This window comes from Marmota flaviventris, chromosome 17 (genome assembly GCF_047511675.1).
Source record: "Marmota flaviventris isolate mMarFla1 chromosome 17, mMarFla1.hap1, whole genome shotgun sequence".
Lineage (NCBI taxonomy): Eukaryota > Metazoa > Chordata > Mammalia > Rodentia > Sciuridae > Marmota > Marmota flaviventris.
Window position 1 is genome coordinate 55,351,699 of NC_092514.1, and position 15,485 is coordinate 55,367,183.

The 15,485-nt window shown below is 55.2% G+C and overlaps 1 protein-coding gene across 2 annotated transcripts; it reads right to left on the bottom strand.

The window, feature by feature from the left end:
* Positions 1-62: 62 nt before the first annotated feature.
* Stac2 (SH3 and cysteine rich domain 2) lies at positions 63-13,679 on the bottom strand. Of its 2 annotated transcripts, none has more exons than XM_027924737.2 (11): positions 13,293-13,679; positions 6,241-6,547; positions 5,659-5,756; positions 5,402-5,492; positions 4,011-4,123; positions 3,843-3,915; positions 3,687-3,748; positions 3,192-3,289; positions 2,596-2,647; positions 2,152-2,289; positions 63-1,570 (listed from the first exon to the last, which is right to left on the bottom strand). In XM_027924737.2, the coding sequence occupies exons 1-11, from the start codon at positions 13,380-13,382 to the stop codon at positions 1,466-1,468; spliced, it is 1,227 nt and encodes a 408-aa protein (XP_027780538.1). In that variant the 5' UTR covers positions 13,383-13,679; the 3' UTR covers positions 63-1,465. The 2 variants fall into 2 exon arrangements, with proteins under 2 accessions (XP_027780538.1, XP_071459045.1); XM_071602944.1 differs by having other exon boundaries at positions 3,687-3,781.
* Between the last annotated feature and the right edge of the window lie 1,806 nt (positions 13,680-15,485).

Below are 15,485 nucleotides of genomic sequence, written 5' to 3' on the forward strand. Positions count from 1 at the left end.
CTCTGTCTCAATCAGACACCCAGAGCAGACAGGCTGGGACAAGAAACATTTACTTAGGGCTCTGGGGCTCAGCAATGCCCCAGCAGACCCATCATGCAGCCTCGTGTACAGTGGGCATCGGGCCCGCCCCTGGGGTACTGCTGGGGGGGGCCTCATGGCAGCAAACAGGGCAGTGTGGCTTGAGCCCCCTCTGTGGGGGGAAAAGTGGGACAGGTTCCATCGGGTAGGAAAATCTGTGTCCCTCTCACTGCACGGAGAGTGTGACTGTGCCCAGGATGGGGGTGGCATTGGCTGGGGCAACCAAAGACACAAGAGGTGGGGCTCTGAGCTTGGGGAAGGGGCTGGCACCAGAAAAAAAGCAGCCTGCAAAGGAGAGGTCCTCTCTGTATGTGCCTACCCCACCCCAGGGGTTTCTACTCCCTTCCTTTCCTGGTGGCCAAACAAGACATTCTTTCTTCTCTCTTACCCTCTCTTCCTCCTAGGTCTCTATGTCCAGGACAAGGGAGCAGACACAGGTAGAAGAGGGACTCATAAAACACCAGTGCCCTGAAAAGTCTGGGGAGAGGGGGTAAGGAAGGTCACCCTGAGGGTGGGGCTCCTGGAGGGACAGGAACTGACAATCACAGGTTTCCCTAACTGGTTGCTCCTGGCAACTGGGATTTTGGAGTCCTGACAGTGAAGTGGGGTATTGACCAAGCATGAGCCAGTGTCTTGTTCTCAGTTGAGTTTCTGTGTCCAGGCTGCTCTTGGGCACCCTCTTCCTGTAGACATATATAGGCTGAAGCTGCTCTGTGGTGACTGTCCTACTTGAGGGGACAGTCTCAGATTTGTCACACTCTTCTTAGACCTCAGCCCTCCCCCTCTCTCTTGACCTAGGTTTCAAGTAATGGGAGAGATTCCTGCAGAACTTTCCTGAGAATTGACTGAGTGACAGATAGCGAGACGAAGAAGTGGACTCAGGGCCCTCCCATGACCCTGGATCCCCTCCCAACCCCAATAAAGAGGGCTGAGGGATTCAGAAAGACCCCCACTCAAGGCCCCACCCCGCTTGCAAAGGCGCAGACACACATAGACCCAAGCAAAGGCTCTGTGAACAGAGGGGGGTCTGGCATGCAAAAGTGGTATAGGCAGGTGGAGACTCTCTGGAAGATGCAGCAAGGAACTCCCCAGGGACCTTCCCCAGGGCAGGACTCAATGTGGCAACTGGACTGGGGTACCAGGGCACTGGGTGGACCTACCTGCAGCTTCCTCATTTCTTCCCACTTTCTCCTCCCCACTCCCAAGTCAACCCACTCAGGGCATCCCACCCAGGAAACAAAACCCTCTTCAGTGTAGAAGGCTCCTAAGCTGTGGTGGGTGGAGCCTAGGAGAGGGACAGAGGGAGAAAGGGTGTGGCCAGGGCACCTGCTCCCTCCCCAGCCAGAAGCAAGGGCCAGGGGTGGCATCTGGGTTCTCTTGGCTCCTGTCAGATCTCCGTCAAGGCATCAGCAGGCACCAGGCCCCGCTTCTTGCCGCTGCTGACTCGGAGGAAGCCATCAGCATCCTTGCTTCTGGCCACACCCACACAGATCTGAGCGGGAGACACAGAGCGGAGGCCTGGCACCACCTGCAGCCTGGTCCCCAGTCCTGCTGATGTTCCCAGGGACCCACCCAGGGGATGATGGGACCAGTGTCAGATGTGGCTGAAGCCTGAGCTGAGCTGATGAGAGCAGATCCCATGAGTATGCAGGCTCAGCTGCAGGACCAGGACCCAGAGGACTCCAGGCAGTACTTCTAGACCCACCGTGGAGATCAGCTGGCCCAGTGCCCCATCCCACCACCATTTCACAGAGGAGATAACAGGGAAACGACCCAAGGTTACATAGCAAACCAGAGGCAGTCAGCATTCAAACCTGAGCCTCTGGACTCCTAAGCCAGTGCTCCTTCCCTATCCCAACTGCCTCTAATGTTATTCAGGCCCCTGACTCTGTTGGCCACCACCCAAATTCCACAACATGGGATGATGGGAAGACCTTGCTACCCCTTCATATCTAACCTGCTTTCCCTCTTGCTGCCAGGCTGCAAGCATCCTCTTCCAGGGCACTCACCCCTGTCCTGCCACCTCTCTCCCATGCTCCCTGCAGGGCCCAGGTCAGGACCCCAGATGCTCACCTGGTTCTCCTTGAGGCTCATGTAACCCTGTTCCTTATTCCCGGAGAAGGGCTGGCAGCAGCGCCAAACATTCTCGCCAGGCCTCACCCGCTGCACAAAATTGGCTGGGAAGAAGCCAACCCGGTCACCGATCTTGCCCTGTGGATGAGGTTGGCAGTGAGCCCCAGCACCAGCCCCCACTCACACGGATCTCTCCAGACCCAGTTCCCACTCAAAGCTAGTGCCATCAGCCTCCAGAGCTGGGGCTCTCTTTTTATTCCAACCCCCAACTGCATGGCTTCTGGATCTGGAAGAGCATAAGGCAGGCAGAGGGACAAAGCTGAGGTGGGGAGGGTCAAACTAATGGCAGGGCCCTGGGCTTGGCTTGGGTCAGTGATTGGAGGAAGGGAGGTCTTTTTCCCAGTGAGGATGGGGCTCCCTCCATGCCCCACCCTGCCAAGTCACCTTCCACCAGTCCTCATTAGAGTCATCCACCAGCATGATGCGATCTCCAGGCCTGAGGAGGAGAGACTGGGGCAGCACATGGGGTCCCTGGACACCCTGCACAGCCATCTCCAGTGAGAGAAGCTTCTTCTTCTTCTTTTTTTTTTTTTTTTCTGTACCAGGGATTGAACCCAGGGGTGCCACACCCCCACCCTGTTTTGTTTTTTAAATATTTCATTTAGAGACAGGGTCTCACTAAGTTGCTGGGGCTGATCCTCCTATCTCAACCTCCCCAGCCACTGGGATTATGGGTGTGAGCCACCATGCCCAGCTTTAGAGCAGCTTCTTCAGGCCCTCAGAGGACACAGTAACCTGGTACAGCAGGTTCTCTTCAGGGTATCCCAGAACAGGGGCAGGAGACAGGACATTTCGCCAATCACTCTTGAACCCTGGGTAGCTTCAAGTTCCTGTCTGGGCTCAGCAGCCTCAAGTATGCAAGGAGAAGGTTCCTGAAGGCTCCCCTCATCCTTGTGTTCCAAGCTCAGTGAGGTGGGGAGCAGCCCTGAGACTGGAGCCCTGCATCTGCCCAGCAGGGCTGGACCACAGAGAAGACTTACTGTAGAGCCAGGTCGTTGTTCTCCTGGGGCAGAAACTTGTAGAGTGCAACGTAGGAATACATGGCCCCCACGTCCTTCCTCAGGGGGACTTTAGGGGCCTGTGGGAAAAGCTCTGGGTCAGTGATGGGTGGGCAACACCCTCACTTCCCCCACTCCCCACTTGCTCCCGGGGGCTCTGGTATGGGAATCCCTAGGTCAGTGACAGGGGGAGACCCCCCTGCCTGCTCGGCTCACCCACCCCTGCGGGGCCCAGGGAGGGGAGATATCCTCTGTCTGCTTCACTCTGGAACTGCCTGGCCTTGGGGAGCAAGAGCAGGTGCAGTAGGCTATAGGCCAGCGGTGGGAGAAGTCCCCCTGCCTCTTGTGCCTCTCATCCTGACACTGCCTGTCCCTGGGGACTGAGGACAAGGGAGGGAGTAGTGAGTTCCCCACTGGCTCTGTTCCCACCCACCTATGGATCAATGCCAAGAGGGTTCCATGCCAGCATGAGCTCACCTGCTGTCCAGGGCTCTTCTCCTCTGGTACTGACCCTTCGTTCTCGGCTGGGGCTGTGAATACTGGAGACGCCAGGGTGGGGCCAGGGTGTGAGGCTGCTGGAGCAGCCCCCCACTGCACCCATTACTGCCCTGATTCCTTCCCACCCTCTCTCACCACTGTCACCAGGCCCCTCCTCTGAGCTGCGGATGCTGCCTTCCCCATCTTCAGCCAGCTCATCCCTCTCACTCTAGGGACAGGGAGAGGGATGGGCTCAGTCCCTGGGCCCACTGTCACACTCAGATGCCCCTCTCCCTGAGGCTCCCCTTGGGCACCCAGCATTACCAAGCTCCGTGTGGGGGACTCAGACGTGCTGCTGAAGCTGGAACGGTTCATCAGTGCCAGGGAGGTGCCATAGCGCAGGGTCTCGTACACCGGGTCCACCTTCCCACTGGTCCCTGCTGAGCATCCACCCTCAAGGCCTGGCATCCAGCTGATGGCCTGGCTCTGTCCTGCAGCCTGTGTCTCCAGCCCTGGCTGCCTGGTCTGGTCTGGCTGCTCAGCAGGCTCCAGGCTGAGCCCCCTTCTTCCCCTCACCTGCCCCTTCTGGGTCTTCCCCATCACAGTGGCAGCAACCATGGTTTTCCCATGGTGTCCTCCCATGGTGTCCATGCAGAGATCTGGACCTTCCTTGATTGTTCTCGGACCTCACAGCCCTGCAGTCACTCCAACACCTCATGCTACCTCCCGGACGGAATCCCTAGAACCTGCCCATTTCTCTCCATCTCTTCAGCCTGGTTCAGACGACTAAACTCCTGGCACTCTCTTGGCCTCCTGCTTCCATTCCAGCCCTCCAACCACACAGCAGCCAGAAAGCTCTTGAAAAAATATAATTATTTCTCTTCGAAGAAAATCCAAAAGACTATTCTAAATTGGACTTCGGGGCCTGGAACCCATAGTCTCTTTACAGTCCAGTCTCCTGCTCCCACTCCTGGCCCCAGCTACCTTGCCTTGTTTTGGGTTTTGTTTTTTTAATAGTGCTCTGCATCAAAATCCAGGATCTCATGGAAAGTATTCTACCACTAACATACATCCCCAGCTCTTTTTCTTTTGAGATAGGGTCTCGTTAATTTGCCAAGATTGGCCTTGCATTTGTGATCCTCCTGCTTCAGCCTCCCAAGTTGCTGGGATTACAGGCGTGTACCACTGCACTGGCTCCTGTCCTTTTTTTTAATTTAATATTTATTTTTTAGTTTTAGGTGGACACAATTTATGTGGTTCTGAGGATCGAACCCAGTGCCTCATGCATGCTAGGTGAGCTAAGTGAGTGCTAGGTGAGCACTCTACCACTGAGCCACAACCCCAGCCCCTCCTGTCCTTCTTGTTTGAGACACTCATCCCAATAGGAATTGACTAATGATTTGTGAGACTGTCCATTTCATATCCCTCCCTCTCCCCCCCACCTCCTTTGTTAGACCATAAACCCTACCTTTTCTAGTACTGTGTTCCAGTGTCTTACACAGTGCCTGAACTTAATAGTTGTTCAATAAAGTGACTGAATGGGTAGATGAATACATAAATGAAGCCTACATCAGGACAAGAGCTTCCCGAGAAGGAAGTGGTAGGAGTGCTAAGAACTGGCAGTGCCAGTGTGACTCAGGGGCCCTTCTGAGAGATGTGTGGATTTCTTACCACACCACTAGAGGCAGGGGCCATGGGATGGGAGGGACACTCACCAGTGGGTGGGGACTCTCTGCTCATGGCACAAGCTGGTGGTGGCTCATGCACCAGGAGTGGGGAGCTGAAGTTGCGCCGGAAGGAGGTGGACTGTGCCAAGAGGAGGCAGAGAAAAGGCATGGGGGAGTCACAGCCCAAGGAGCACATGGCCCTTCCTGAGCCCAGGGACCCTTCTACAGGAGCAACCAGCCTTAAGGAGTTCACTCACTCACCCTTCAGGGCAGTCCCAGGGACAACGCACATGGACCCCACTCACCGTCTTGCCTAGGCATTGCTGGTGGGAGATCTCCTCAGAGCACCAGAGGTGGACGCTGACTTTGCACATCTTACATCGCAAGCCCTGCTTAGAGTTTCCTAGGAAGAATTTGGGTTCAGCAAGAGATTGGTCACGAGAGAGATGGCATTCCCATGGGCAAGGAGCAAAGAAGGTAGGCAGGGCACAGGGAGGAGCAGGCTGGGCATTCTCAAGCAGCCACAGGGCCCAGCATCTAGGGTGTGGAGTGGCACAGAAGGGGAGGTATCAGTGAAACAGAGCAACGCTAAACACCCGGCCAACCCAGGACACATTTTGCTGGGGAATTGAACCCAGGGGTGCTAGTGCCTCCAGGAGCTAGAAGAGATGGTTATTCCAGTCATTCTTTCTGTACCTGGATGTGGGGAGGGGCCTGGGGAGGGAACTCCACCCCTGGGCTAAATAGGATGCTCACTAATCTGCCCAGGAGGACAGGAGTACACTGGAGTCCTGCACACTAGGGCACACCATCAGGCAGTTGCATGGTCCACTACCCTAAGCCCACCCAGGCCCCTCCCCCGCTGGCTTCAGGGCCCAGGCACCTACCCACGATGAGCTGATGGCACAGCTCGCAAGGGCTGGCTCTCTTGAAGACATGTTCCTGGAAGCTGTGCAGCCTCACTGGTTTGAGTGGTGCCAGGGGGCGTGGGACTTGGCACGGGGAGGGTGCCGGGGTGGGCAGGCCCCTGTCTGTGGATGCGGGTGGTGGGGAGGGAGGGGGCAGTGGGGTTGGGGGCGTCAGCAGCACCTCGGTCGGACACTTGAGCTCAGAGCCCGAGCGAAGGAAGAAGTTCTCCACGCTCTTACTTCGGAGGATGGTCTTGAGGGAGAACGAGCGCTTGAGTCGCTGGAGCTGGGAAAAGATGGAGCTCTGAGAGGGAGGCTGCATGAGGCAGGCCCCTGCTAGGTCCCCTTCAGGGTGCCTCCTGCTGCAGCAGTGTGGAGCCTGAGGGCCAGGAGCAAGAGGAAGCACTAAGCAGAGGCTCAGGCATGCCAGTCTTCCACAGGAGCCAGATAGGATCCTCCATGAAGTTTTTTTTTTTTGTTGTTGTTTTGGTTTTGGGTACTAGGGATTGAACCCAGGGGCGCTTAACCACTGAGTCCCATCCCCAGCCCTTTTTGTATTTTTATTTAGAGACAGGGTCTCACTGAGTTGCCTAGGGCCTCATTAAATTGCTGAGGCTGGCTTTGAACTCATGATCCTCCTGCCTCAGCCTCCGGAGCCTGGAGCCGCTGGGATTACAGGCCACTGGGCCCTGTTCTCCATGAAGTTTTTAGGGAGTTCTGGCAGAGCAGGTATATAGTTAGGAATGGTGGGGACTGTTGCAAACCATAAGGCCAGTAAGTCTCCCCTCATCCATAAGGCTGGTCTCCCCTCATCCATAAGGCTGGCCCAGTGTTGCCAGGTATTCTACTTTCCCAGAAAAATCTAGACTTTCATGTGAAATTGGATAGAAACGATTTGAAAGAGATTTCCTTTTTTCTTTTCATCATTCTTTTTTATGGACACACAGCATTTTATTGCATGGGTATACCATATACTTCAGTTAAAAACCAAAATACAAGAAAGTCTTTGGGGGCCAAGCAAAATACACCTGCTCCTCAGTTTTCCACCTGTACTCTCCAGCAGGCTGAGAGAGTGGAGAGTGGGCATCCTGGAGCCTCATCCTTGAGACTGATTCTCCCTTGAAAACATCTCTTCAGCCCATTCCTTATAGTCACCTCATCACCGTGCCAGTCCCGTCTTAGTTCAGACTGAGAAGGTACAACCCTAGTCTGGCTCAGGGTCTCAGCATATCCTGCCCACCATCCCCCAAAGTGTCCACCCATACCCGCCCTCAGTGCAGCTGAGAGGAGGTAATCCTTGACCCTGATAAAAATTTCATGGCCCCTCAGGACACAGTCCAAGGCCCTCACCATGAGATTGTCCTTGCAACTTGGCCAAACCCATCCTTCTCACCCGTGCCTTCCACCTGCAGCCCAGATATACAGCGATGCTCAAACTTATCCATACTTTACGCCTCGGAACTTTGACGTGTTTGTCTTCTTCTCTGCCTTATCCAGTTAATACCCTCTTTATCTTTTCAATACCTTTCCAAGGGCCCCTTGTCCTCCTCAGGGAAGCCAGATCTTCATGAATTCCATTTAGTGAAAGCACTCCCTCCGCTGGTGCCCACTGCACCTGCGCCAGTACTGACGCACATCACAGCTCCAATCAGGTTATTGGTGTCTAGTTCTCCCCCACTCAGGAGCCTGGGAACCCCTTGAGGCCAGGCACTGTCACCTCAAATGCCCCCACAGGGCCTCATCACACAGTGGGTGGTCAGCCAGTGTGCCTCATTTGAATACATGATGAGCAAGTGACTGGAATCTTACATAGATCCCATGTTTGTAGTGCTGGGTCAATTTTGCAGCGAGGCCAGAGTTCTTTCCGCTGCTCACCAGAACACACCTTTATTGTGTCTGCCCAGAGCAAGATCTGGAGACCTCTCCACCCAAAGCCTTGCCCCCTCCCCTCCTGTTGGAAGCCACCTTACCACTCCCCACTTCTTTCCACCAGCAATAGAAATGGGGGCCATAGGCCTGGCTCCAGACAGGAAGAATTGGCCAGGGTTCCCAGCAGGCATGCCAGGCAGCCTGTGTGCTGTGGCTGCCTGCCTGCCTGGCAACTGTGCCAAAGGGATGGAAGTGATGGCCCCTCCAGCCTCTAGGAGGCCAGCCGGCAGCAAGGCGGAGGGGGAAGCAGAGGGGGATGTTTGGGCATAAGACAGGTCCTGGTGTGCCAGCTGGGAGGCCAGAGCCCTGGGGTGTCTGGCATACTGAATTGCTTAGCTCCTTCCAAACCTAACTTCCTGAACAGCTCTGTGGGCTTCTTTATGCATCCATAGAAGCAAGGTCCCAGGCCCCTGATGCCTGGGCGTTGGAGCAGAGGTGGAGAGCCAGAGAGATAATGAATTAGAATACAATGCACAGCTTGGATCAGGTTATGGGCCACCCAGGGCTAAATGTGGCTCTGTGGACTCTAATGGGCACCAAGAAGCAGATGAAGCTTCTCCTATTCTGTCTCGGATCCTTAAACATAGAACACATGGAGGCAAAACTAGGAGATGTGCTGGGAGTAAAGCGAAACTAGAGCTGGGCATGGTAGTGCATGCCCCAAATCCCAAGGGGCTCGGGAGGCTGATGCAGGAGGAGTGCAAGTTCAAAGACAGCCTTAGCAACTTATCGAGGGCCTAAGCAGCTTAATGAGACCCTGTCTCAAAAAAGAAAAAGGACTGTGGATGTGGCTCAGTAGTTAAGTGCCCCGGGTTCAATCCCTGGGGGTGGTGAGGGGGGGATCTAGACCGGCTGCCTGAAGGCAAGTCACTTTACTTCCTTTCTGAGCCTCAGTTTCTTCACAATCAAGAGGGAAGAGGCAAAACTAGATACTCTTTGAGCAATACAAGGTTCAGGGGCCAAATCAACTAACTGGCCCAGAAACTTACATCTACAAGGGACTGCCACTGTCAGATCACTGGAATTGAGATAGCCTTGGATATGCAGCCTCTCATTAATCCTGATGCTACCCTGAGGCAGTGACGATTTTTGTCAGTCTTTCAGATGAGGAATGACGGCTCAAAGGGATTCCCATAAGTCCTCATCTGGTGAGTAGCAGAGTCAGGACCTCAATGGTGGCTCTGTGCTGAGCCTAAGTGCCCAGGAGCATCCTGTTGCTTTGGGCCCTGCTGTGTCTCCCACTCCTCCCTTCGGCAGTTCCATGGGCTTGTCAACTGAGGAGTTTAGGGGTAGATGGGACCTAAAGGCCTAGCTACCTACAGCAGTCCCTGCCCCCCCCCCCCCCATCATGCTGTAATGCCCTGGCCACATCCTCTCTGAACAGTTGTCTCACTGTTGGTCACCTCCTGGGATAGGAAGCACAATCTCTCTTGGGACAGTCACTCCATCTTTGGGCAACTGAAATTATTGGAAAGTACTTCCCTATATAGAGCTGAAACCTGCTCCCTGGAACTTCTGCCTATCAGTCCTTTTTCCTCCCTTGGCTCCAGCAAGAGCTACTCCCTTTTAGACACATAAGTCCTTCCATTATGTGAAGTCATCGATCGTATTCCCTTCTCAAAACCGTGATCCCTGTGGGGCGAGATTTCAAGTTCCCACTCTCCAGCCTGTGTCTTTTCTGATATCCCCCACTCCAGTCTCAGTGCTAGTAGCCACCTCTGCAGGGTACCAGGGGCCTCTGGAACACAATGTTCCCCAGCACCAGGGCATCGTGGACTTTGCCACTGACTCCCTGGCTCCGTTGCAGGCCACAGATCCCAGGAGGGTAGAGAAGTGGGAAGGAAAAACATGCCACCTGGGATGGTTGGCAGGTGCCAAGGGCTATGGCCAGAGGGCAGGATGGGGACACATCTGCCAAATGGCTTGATGCCCGCCTACTCCAGAGACATTTGGCTTGGCTACTGAGACCTCATTTTGGCTTTACGAGACCAGGTATTCCTGCTCCTGGGACTCCTAGATTCTGCAGAGAACCTTGCCCCATCTTCCCGACAGCTTTTTTTTTTTCCCCTGGTACTGGGGAAGTTAGGCTTTACTGCCAAGTCACATCCCCAGCTCTTTTTTTTTGGGGGGGGGTATCAGGGGTTGAACCCAGGAGTGCTTAACCACTGAGTCACGTCCCCAGCCCTTTTTATATTTTATGTAGAGACAGGGTCTCTCTAAAGTTGCTTAGGGCTCACTAAGTTGTTGAGGCTGGATTTGAACTTATGATCCTCCTGCCTCAGCCTCCCAGAGCTGCTGGGATCACAGGTAAGTGTCACCTGCTTCCCAACAGCTCTCTTTTTTTTTGTGGCTCCACTGCCTGGAGACCCATTCCTTAGCATGGGGAGAAGTTTCCATGTCCCGAGGCAAGCTGGACCACCTGAAGTCTATTCTCACTCACCCCATCTGCACTTGTCTGGTTTGGAGTTTGAATTACGAAATCTGTTCTTCTGAACCCCCTCCGAGAGTCACAGCTGGGCTTGCTTATTTCCTTCCCCACCTGGCCACTCCCTTGAGGCCCCTTCTTTCCTCAATTTCTCACAGCAGTTCCTGAAGGGGTATGGAGGCAACTGGCAGGGGGAGGTGGTGGACATGGAGCAAGCTGATTCAGATGGTGGAGCTGGCATGGAGGGATCCTCCCAGAGATGGCACCAAAGTGGGTGAAATAGCAGACCTAGTGTGTCAGGATGAAATGGGGACCCAGAGAAGAGGTCAGCCCTTTAAGAGGATCACTGAGTTGGTGCAGGGCTGAGACTCAGGCTTAGGGTAAGCAGGAGGCTAGACTCCTCTGGCAAGAAATGTCCAGGAGGGCCACCAAACTGATGAGCAAGCCTGGAATGTTGGCTTCAGTGCCTGAAGAGCACCAGGTCCCCTGTTGCACCTGCCTCACATTGAGCTGGGTGGGCATTCGCCAGTCCCCTTTTCTTCCATCTCCCCATCCCTACAGTCTGGAGCCAGGTGAGCTAGGGGCTGAAAGGAGGTTGCAAGGTCCCTGAGATGTCTCCCTGCCGTGTGGAAGAGCCCCTGACCCCTCAAAGCCCAGTCTGTGTTGCCACTTCTGAGTCCTTCTCAAAGCTGAATGGGGGCTTTAACTGGCCTGGTGCAAAAGAGCCAGATCAGATGTGGAATCTCTCTCTACTTCTTTGGACCTCCCTGGCTCAGACCCAGGGTGATGACATTGGAGGGTCCTTGGGCTGGAAGGCAGGGAGGTAGAGAACTGCCAGGCCCTAGCCTCCCCCTCCCCACACAGCTGAGCTTGCAGCCTGCTGGATTGCTGAGGCAGCACTGCCCAGGCTCCTGCCTGCCCTGGGGAGCTCCTAAGGTGGGGGCTGGACAGACAGGCCTTGGCGTGGGAAGTCTTGGGAGGGAGGTCCCCGAGAAGCAAGCAGAGGACCATTTACATGTGCCAGTGTGATTTGAGGGCAGCTGAGTAGGTCTGGGGCTTTAGAACTCAGGGTGGGGCTCTGACCTGGGATTCAGCCTAACAGAAGCTGGCACAAATATTCCAAGGAATATCCTCCCACCCCATCACTTCATTGCTTTCCAAGGATAGACTTGGGTCTCAAAGGCAAACTTAACTTTGTGGTCTCAGAGGCCAGAGGCTCATTTTCAGGAGGCAGGAGAAGGTCAGGTGTGCACCTGAACATGTGACTATGGAGATCCCCTATGTCCCCTAGTTCAGGGATGGGGAGCTACTTGGGGTGCCTCAACCAGATTCCACCATATTCAGCATCATCCACTCACTCTCTTGATGACTTTGACCTTGAATTAACCTCCGGTTCTGAGGGGTGGTCAAGATGGGGTGAGGAGGAAGAGGGACAATGGAAAGAGTCACAGATGAGCTAGTGATATCAGGGAGCCCAAGACCCACCCATTTTTGGTCTTCACTGTCCCCATTCTCCTCAGGGAACCAGAACAGGATGGAAACAAAACACCAGATGAAAGGGAGAGGGAATGAGGTCTCCCTGAAGTCTGGGGAGGGGCAGAGGGCACCCTGGGCACAGCCCCTTGCTCCCTCTCTATCCCCAGGCCCGCTCAGGTTGCTTCCTGCAGAACTTCTTGAGCACCTAGAATTTGGGGAGGGAGCAGAGAGATTAGAGGTGAGGAGGTTGAATGTGAGGGATGGCCTTCCCCCACCCCTTTGAGTGCCAGGAATTTGGGCTCCGCCTGCCTTCACTGGGGAATAATTTATTCATTGTGACTCTCTCAGGAGTAACAATCATACATAATTAGGGTTAATTATGACATTCATTAATTACAATGACTTCTTTTGCTTCTGCCCGCCCCCGTCCCCTAGGTCGGCTCCTGGGGTGGGGGTGGGGTGGGGGTGGTTGCTTCCTTGCAGCTCTGGAGCTGCAACATTCGGGGTCCCCTCCCGCCGTGGACATCTGAGCTGCCGCAGCCCCCAGCGCGGACTCGGAAGATGCGCATCTCCGGTCCGCGGTCTCTGGTCCCCAAGTCTAACCCGGCTGGGAGACAGCAATGAATGCAAGACTGCTGTGGGGCAGAGAGAGAGAGAGACGCCCAGAGAGTCAGAGATAAACACGTAGAGGGACACCGAGAAAAACCGGGAGACTCGAATGGGGAGGACACCAAGACAGAAACAGACAGTTGTAGAGATATGCCAGAGAGATAAGGGCAAAGAGAGACCGACTGAACTGCAGACAGACCCGGCCGCCACGGGAGGGGGTGCGCCTCGCACACACACACGCGCGCACACACTGGCGGCCCGGCTACACACCGCTACACACTCCCTGCGCCTTCGCTGCGCCGATACCCTCCAACAAAGCCGAGTTACAACCTCCCAGGAGGTAACAAGAGCTCGGCTGCTCGTCTCGAGCGCTCCGGCGCGTCCTGGTCGTGACAGGGGACTCCTTGGGTCCCCTCTTCTCAAATCCACTCCTCCTCGCGGGTCGCGGCGTGCAGTCTTGGGATCACGAGGGCCCGGGATAGCTACGGTGACCCCAAGGCGCCCGAGCCCACGGAGGTGAGCGCGCGGCGAGGAGGGCGCCCGGGCCAGGGGTACCGCAGGCGGAGGCGAGGCCTCGAGCCCCCTGACTTACCTTGGTTTCCTGGAGGGTGGAGACGGTTCCCGCGGGGGGGTGGGTGGCCGCGTCATCCGGCTCGTTCTCCTTCTCGCTCATTTCGGTCATGGTTAGGGGACAGGGGCAGAGAGGGTTCTGAGACCCGACGGCAGGCCAGCCGGGCGTAGGCTGCGGGTGGCAGGCGTCTCTCTGGGACTCTGAAGCCCTTCTCCAGAGACTGTCCCCCAATGAACCTCAGGAAAAACCCTCCCAGGCAAAGCAGCCCCCACCCCCGGGCGCGGGCGGACAAAGTTGCCGGGGCGGCGGGAGAGGGGGATGCAATTACACCGAGCTGAGGGAGCGGGACGACCCCAGCGGCGAGGACCGAGGGTCTGCAGAGGATGCTGCTTGCAGCGAGGGGAGGAGGGAAGTGGGGATGCAAGAATGAGCCGAACGAGGGAGAGACGGAGCTGTCCGTGTCCGGCCGGCTCCGCTGTCCTCTGCGCCCGCCCCCCATTCCCCTCCCCCTCCCCACGCCGGCCCCAGCCGGGCACCCAGAGGCCCCTCCGCCCAGTCCTCGCCTCCCAACTTTGATTTAGGAGGTCGCCTGGTCCCTCCCCCTTCTCTCCGCCGCTCCCCCGCGCAGCTATGCAAATCAAGCTTCTCCGCTATTGGCTGCCGTGGTGGCCAGGAGAGGGAACTGGGCGGAGTCTTGGGGGGCTCGACACGATGGGGTGGAGCTTGACAAGACGGGGAGGGGCTTGAAGGGTAAAGAAGTGGAGGGGGTAGTTTTACACTGAAAAACCCGAGATGGGGGCGTGACAAGATTGAAGGAAGTCTGGAACGATCATAGTAGAGTCTGGATGGGATTGCAGAAATGGAAATGAGTTGGAACTGCAGCAAGATGGCTGAGCATGAGATCAAAGTAAGGACTTTCTGATAATGCAGATCAGAAGATGCACTGGTGAAGGAAAACTGAGGATCCGTTGTCCTCATTAACTGGATCCCTCTCTACCCTGGAGAGGCTATTTTCAAATATACACACCCCTGGATTATGGCTAGGGGTTTTCTGAAGTAAAGAAGAGACAACTTAATGGGCCAAAAGCTAGGCCAGATAATCCTTGTGGATGGAAAGTAGGACAACCGTAATCCTTTCCAGTCTTGCTGCCTGGAGTTCAGCAGGGAAGGGGTCTCTCAGTCCTCATACCTAAAATCCCGAAGCTTCTCTAAGGGGCATCCTCCTAAGATGTCACCAAGACTGGAGTTAGATCAGAGGTAGGGACCGTGGGGCAAGAAGTCTTCATTCTCCAAAGTGTCCATTCCCTGCTTAGTGTGATTGATTACCCAGAACTCATTTTCCCAAGCACTCCCTCACCTCCAGTCCCCTTTTTTTCTGCCCTTCCAGTCCAGCTTCATCTCTTGGCCTGTCCAAGGAAAGAGACGGATGGTGTTTGAGGTATCCCTTCCCTGAGTGTGGGTGGAGAGGCTTCTGGGTTTAAATGTGCCCCCTCTTCTGCTGTGGATGATAAGAGGAGGGGTGGTAGTCTGGTATCCTGCCTTTATGCAACTGAAGGACAGGCAGTGAATGCTCCCCCACCCTCAGTCATCCACTCGGATGAGCTCACCATTGGAGCACTGCTAAGGGTACTGTGTCTAGGAATAGAGGGTTTTGTTTGTTTGTTTGTTTGTTTGTCATTAGCAGAAGTGGGACAAGGGCAGATGTGAGGGTCTGTGGTTATGGGGACTTGATCTTCTCCCCTTCCAGATCCACTGCATCTGCTGACTCCTTCTGATTCCTACCTTTCCTGAAAGGAGCTGGGATGGACACGCTCATGAGCCCTGAGCTCATCCCTCAAACCAGTCTTCCCAGAAGCCCACTCACCACTAGCCTTCCAAGAATCTCAACCCTTTGAGGATTGTCTTCCCCGTTGCCCTGCCCAAGCCAGCCCAACTTCCCCTCCCTGGGCAGCTCAAACTGCAGTGCTTGGAGTACCCTAAAATAGGGTCATCAGGCCATCTATCTATCCCAGGCTGAAACAAACAGGGGCTTTCTTTGGAGACTTCCTGTGGAGGTACCTCTCTCCCCTGTGCTCAGGCAGGTAATAAAATCTTTTAGAGCCTTGATTTCTTTATCTGCAAGATGGTGGCTGTGCCACTCTAACCTCGTTGCAGGAGCATGCTGGAACCTTGCAGAATGGCACTCAGCCCAGTCAAGACAGCCAAGGAGAGTTT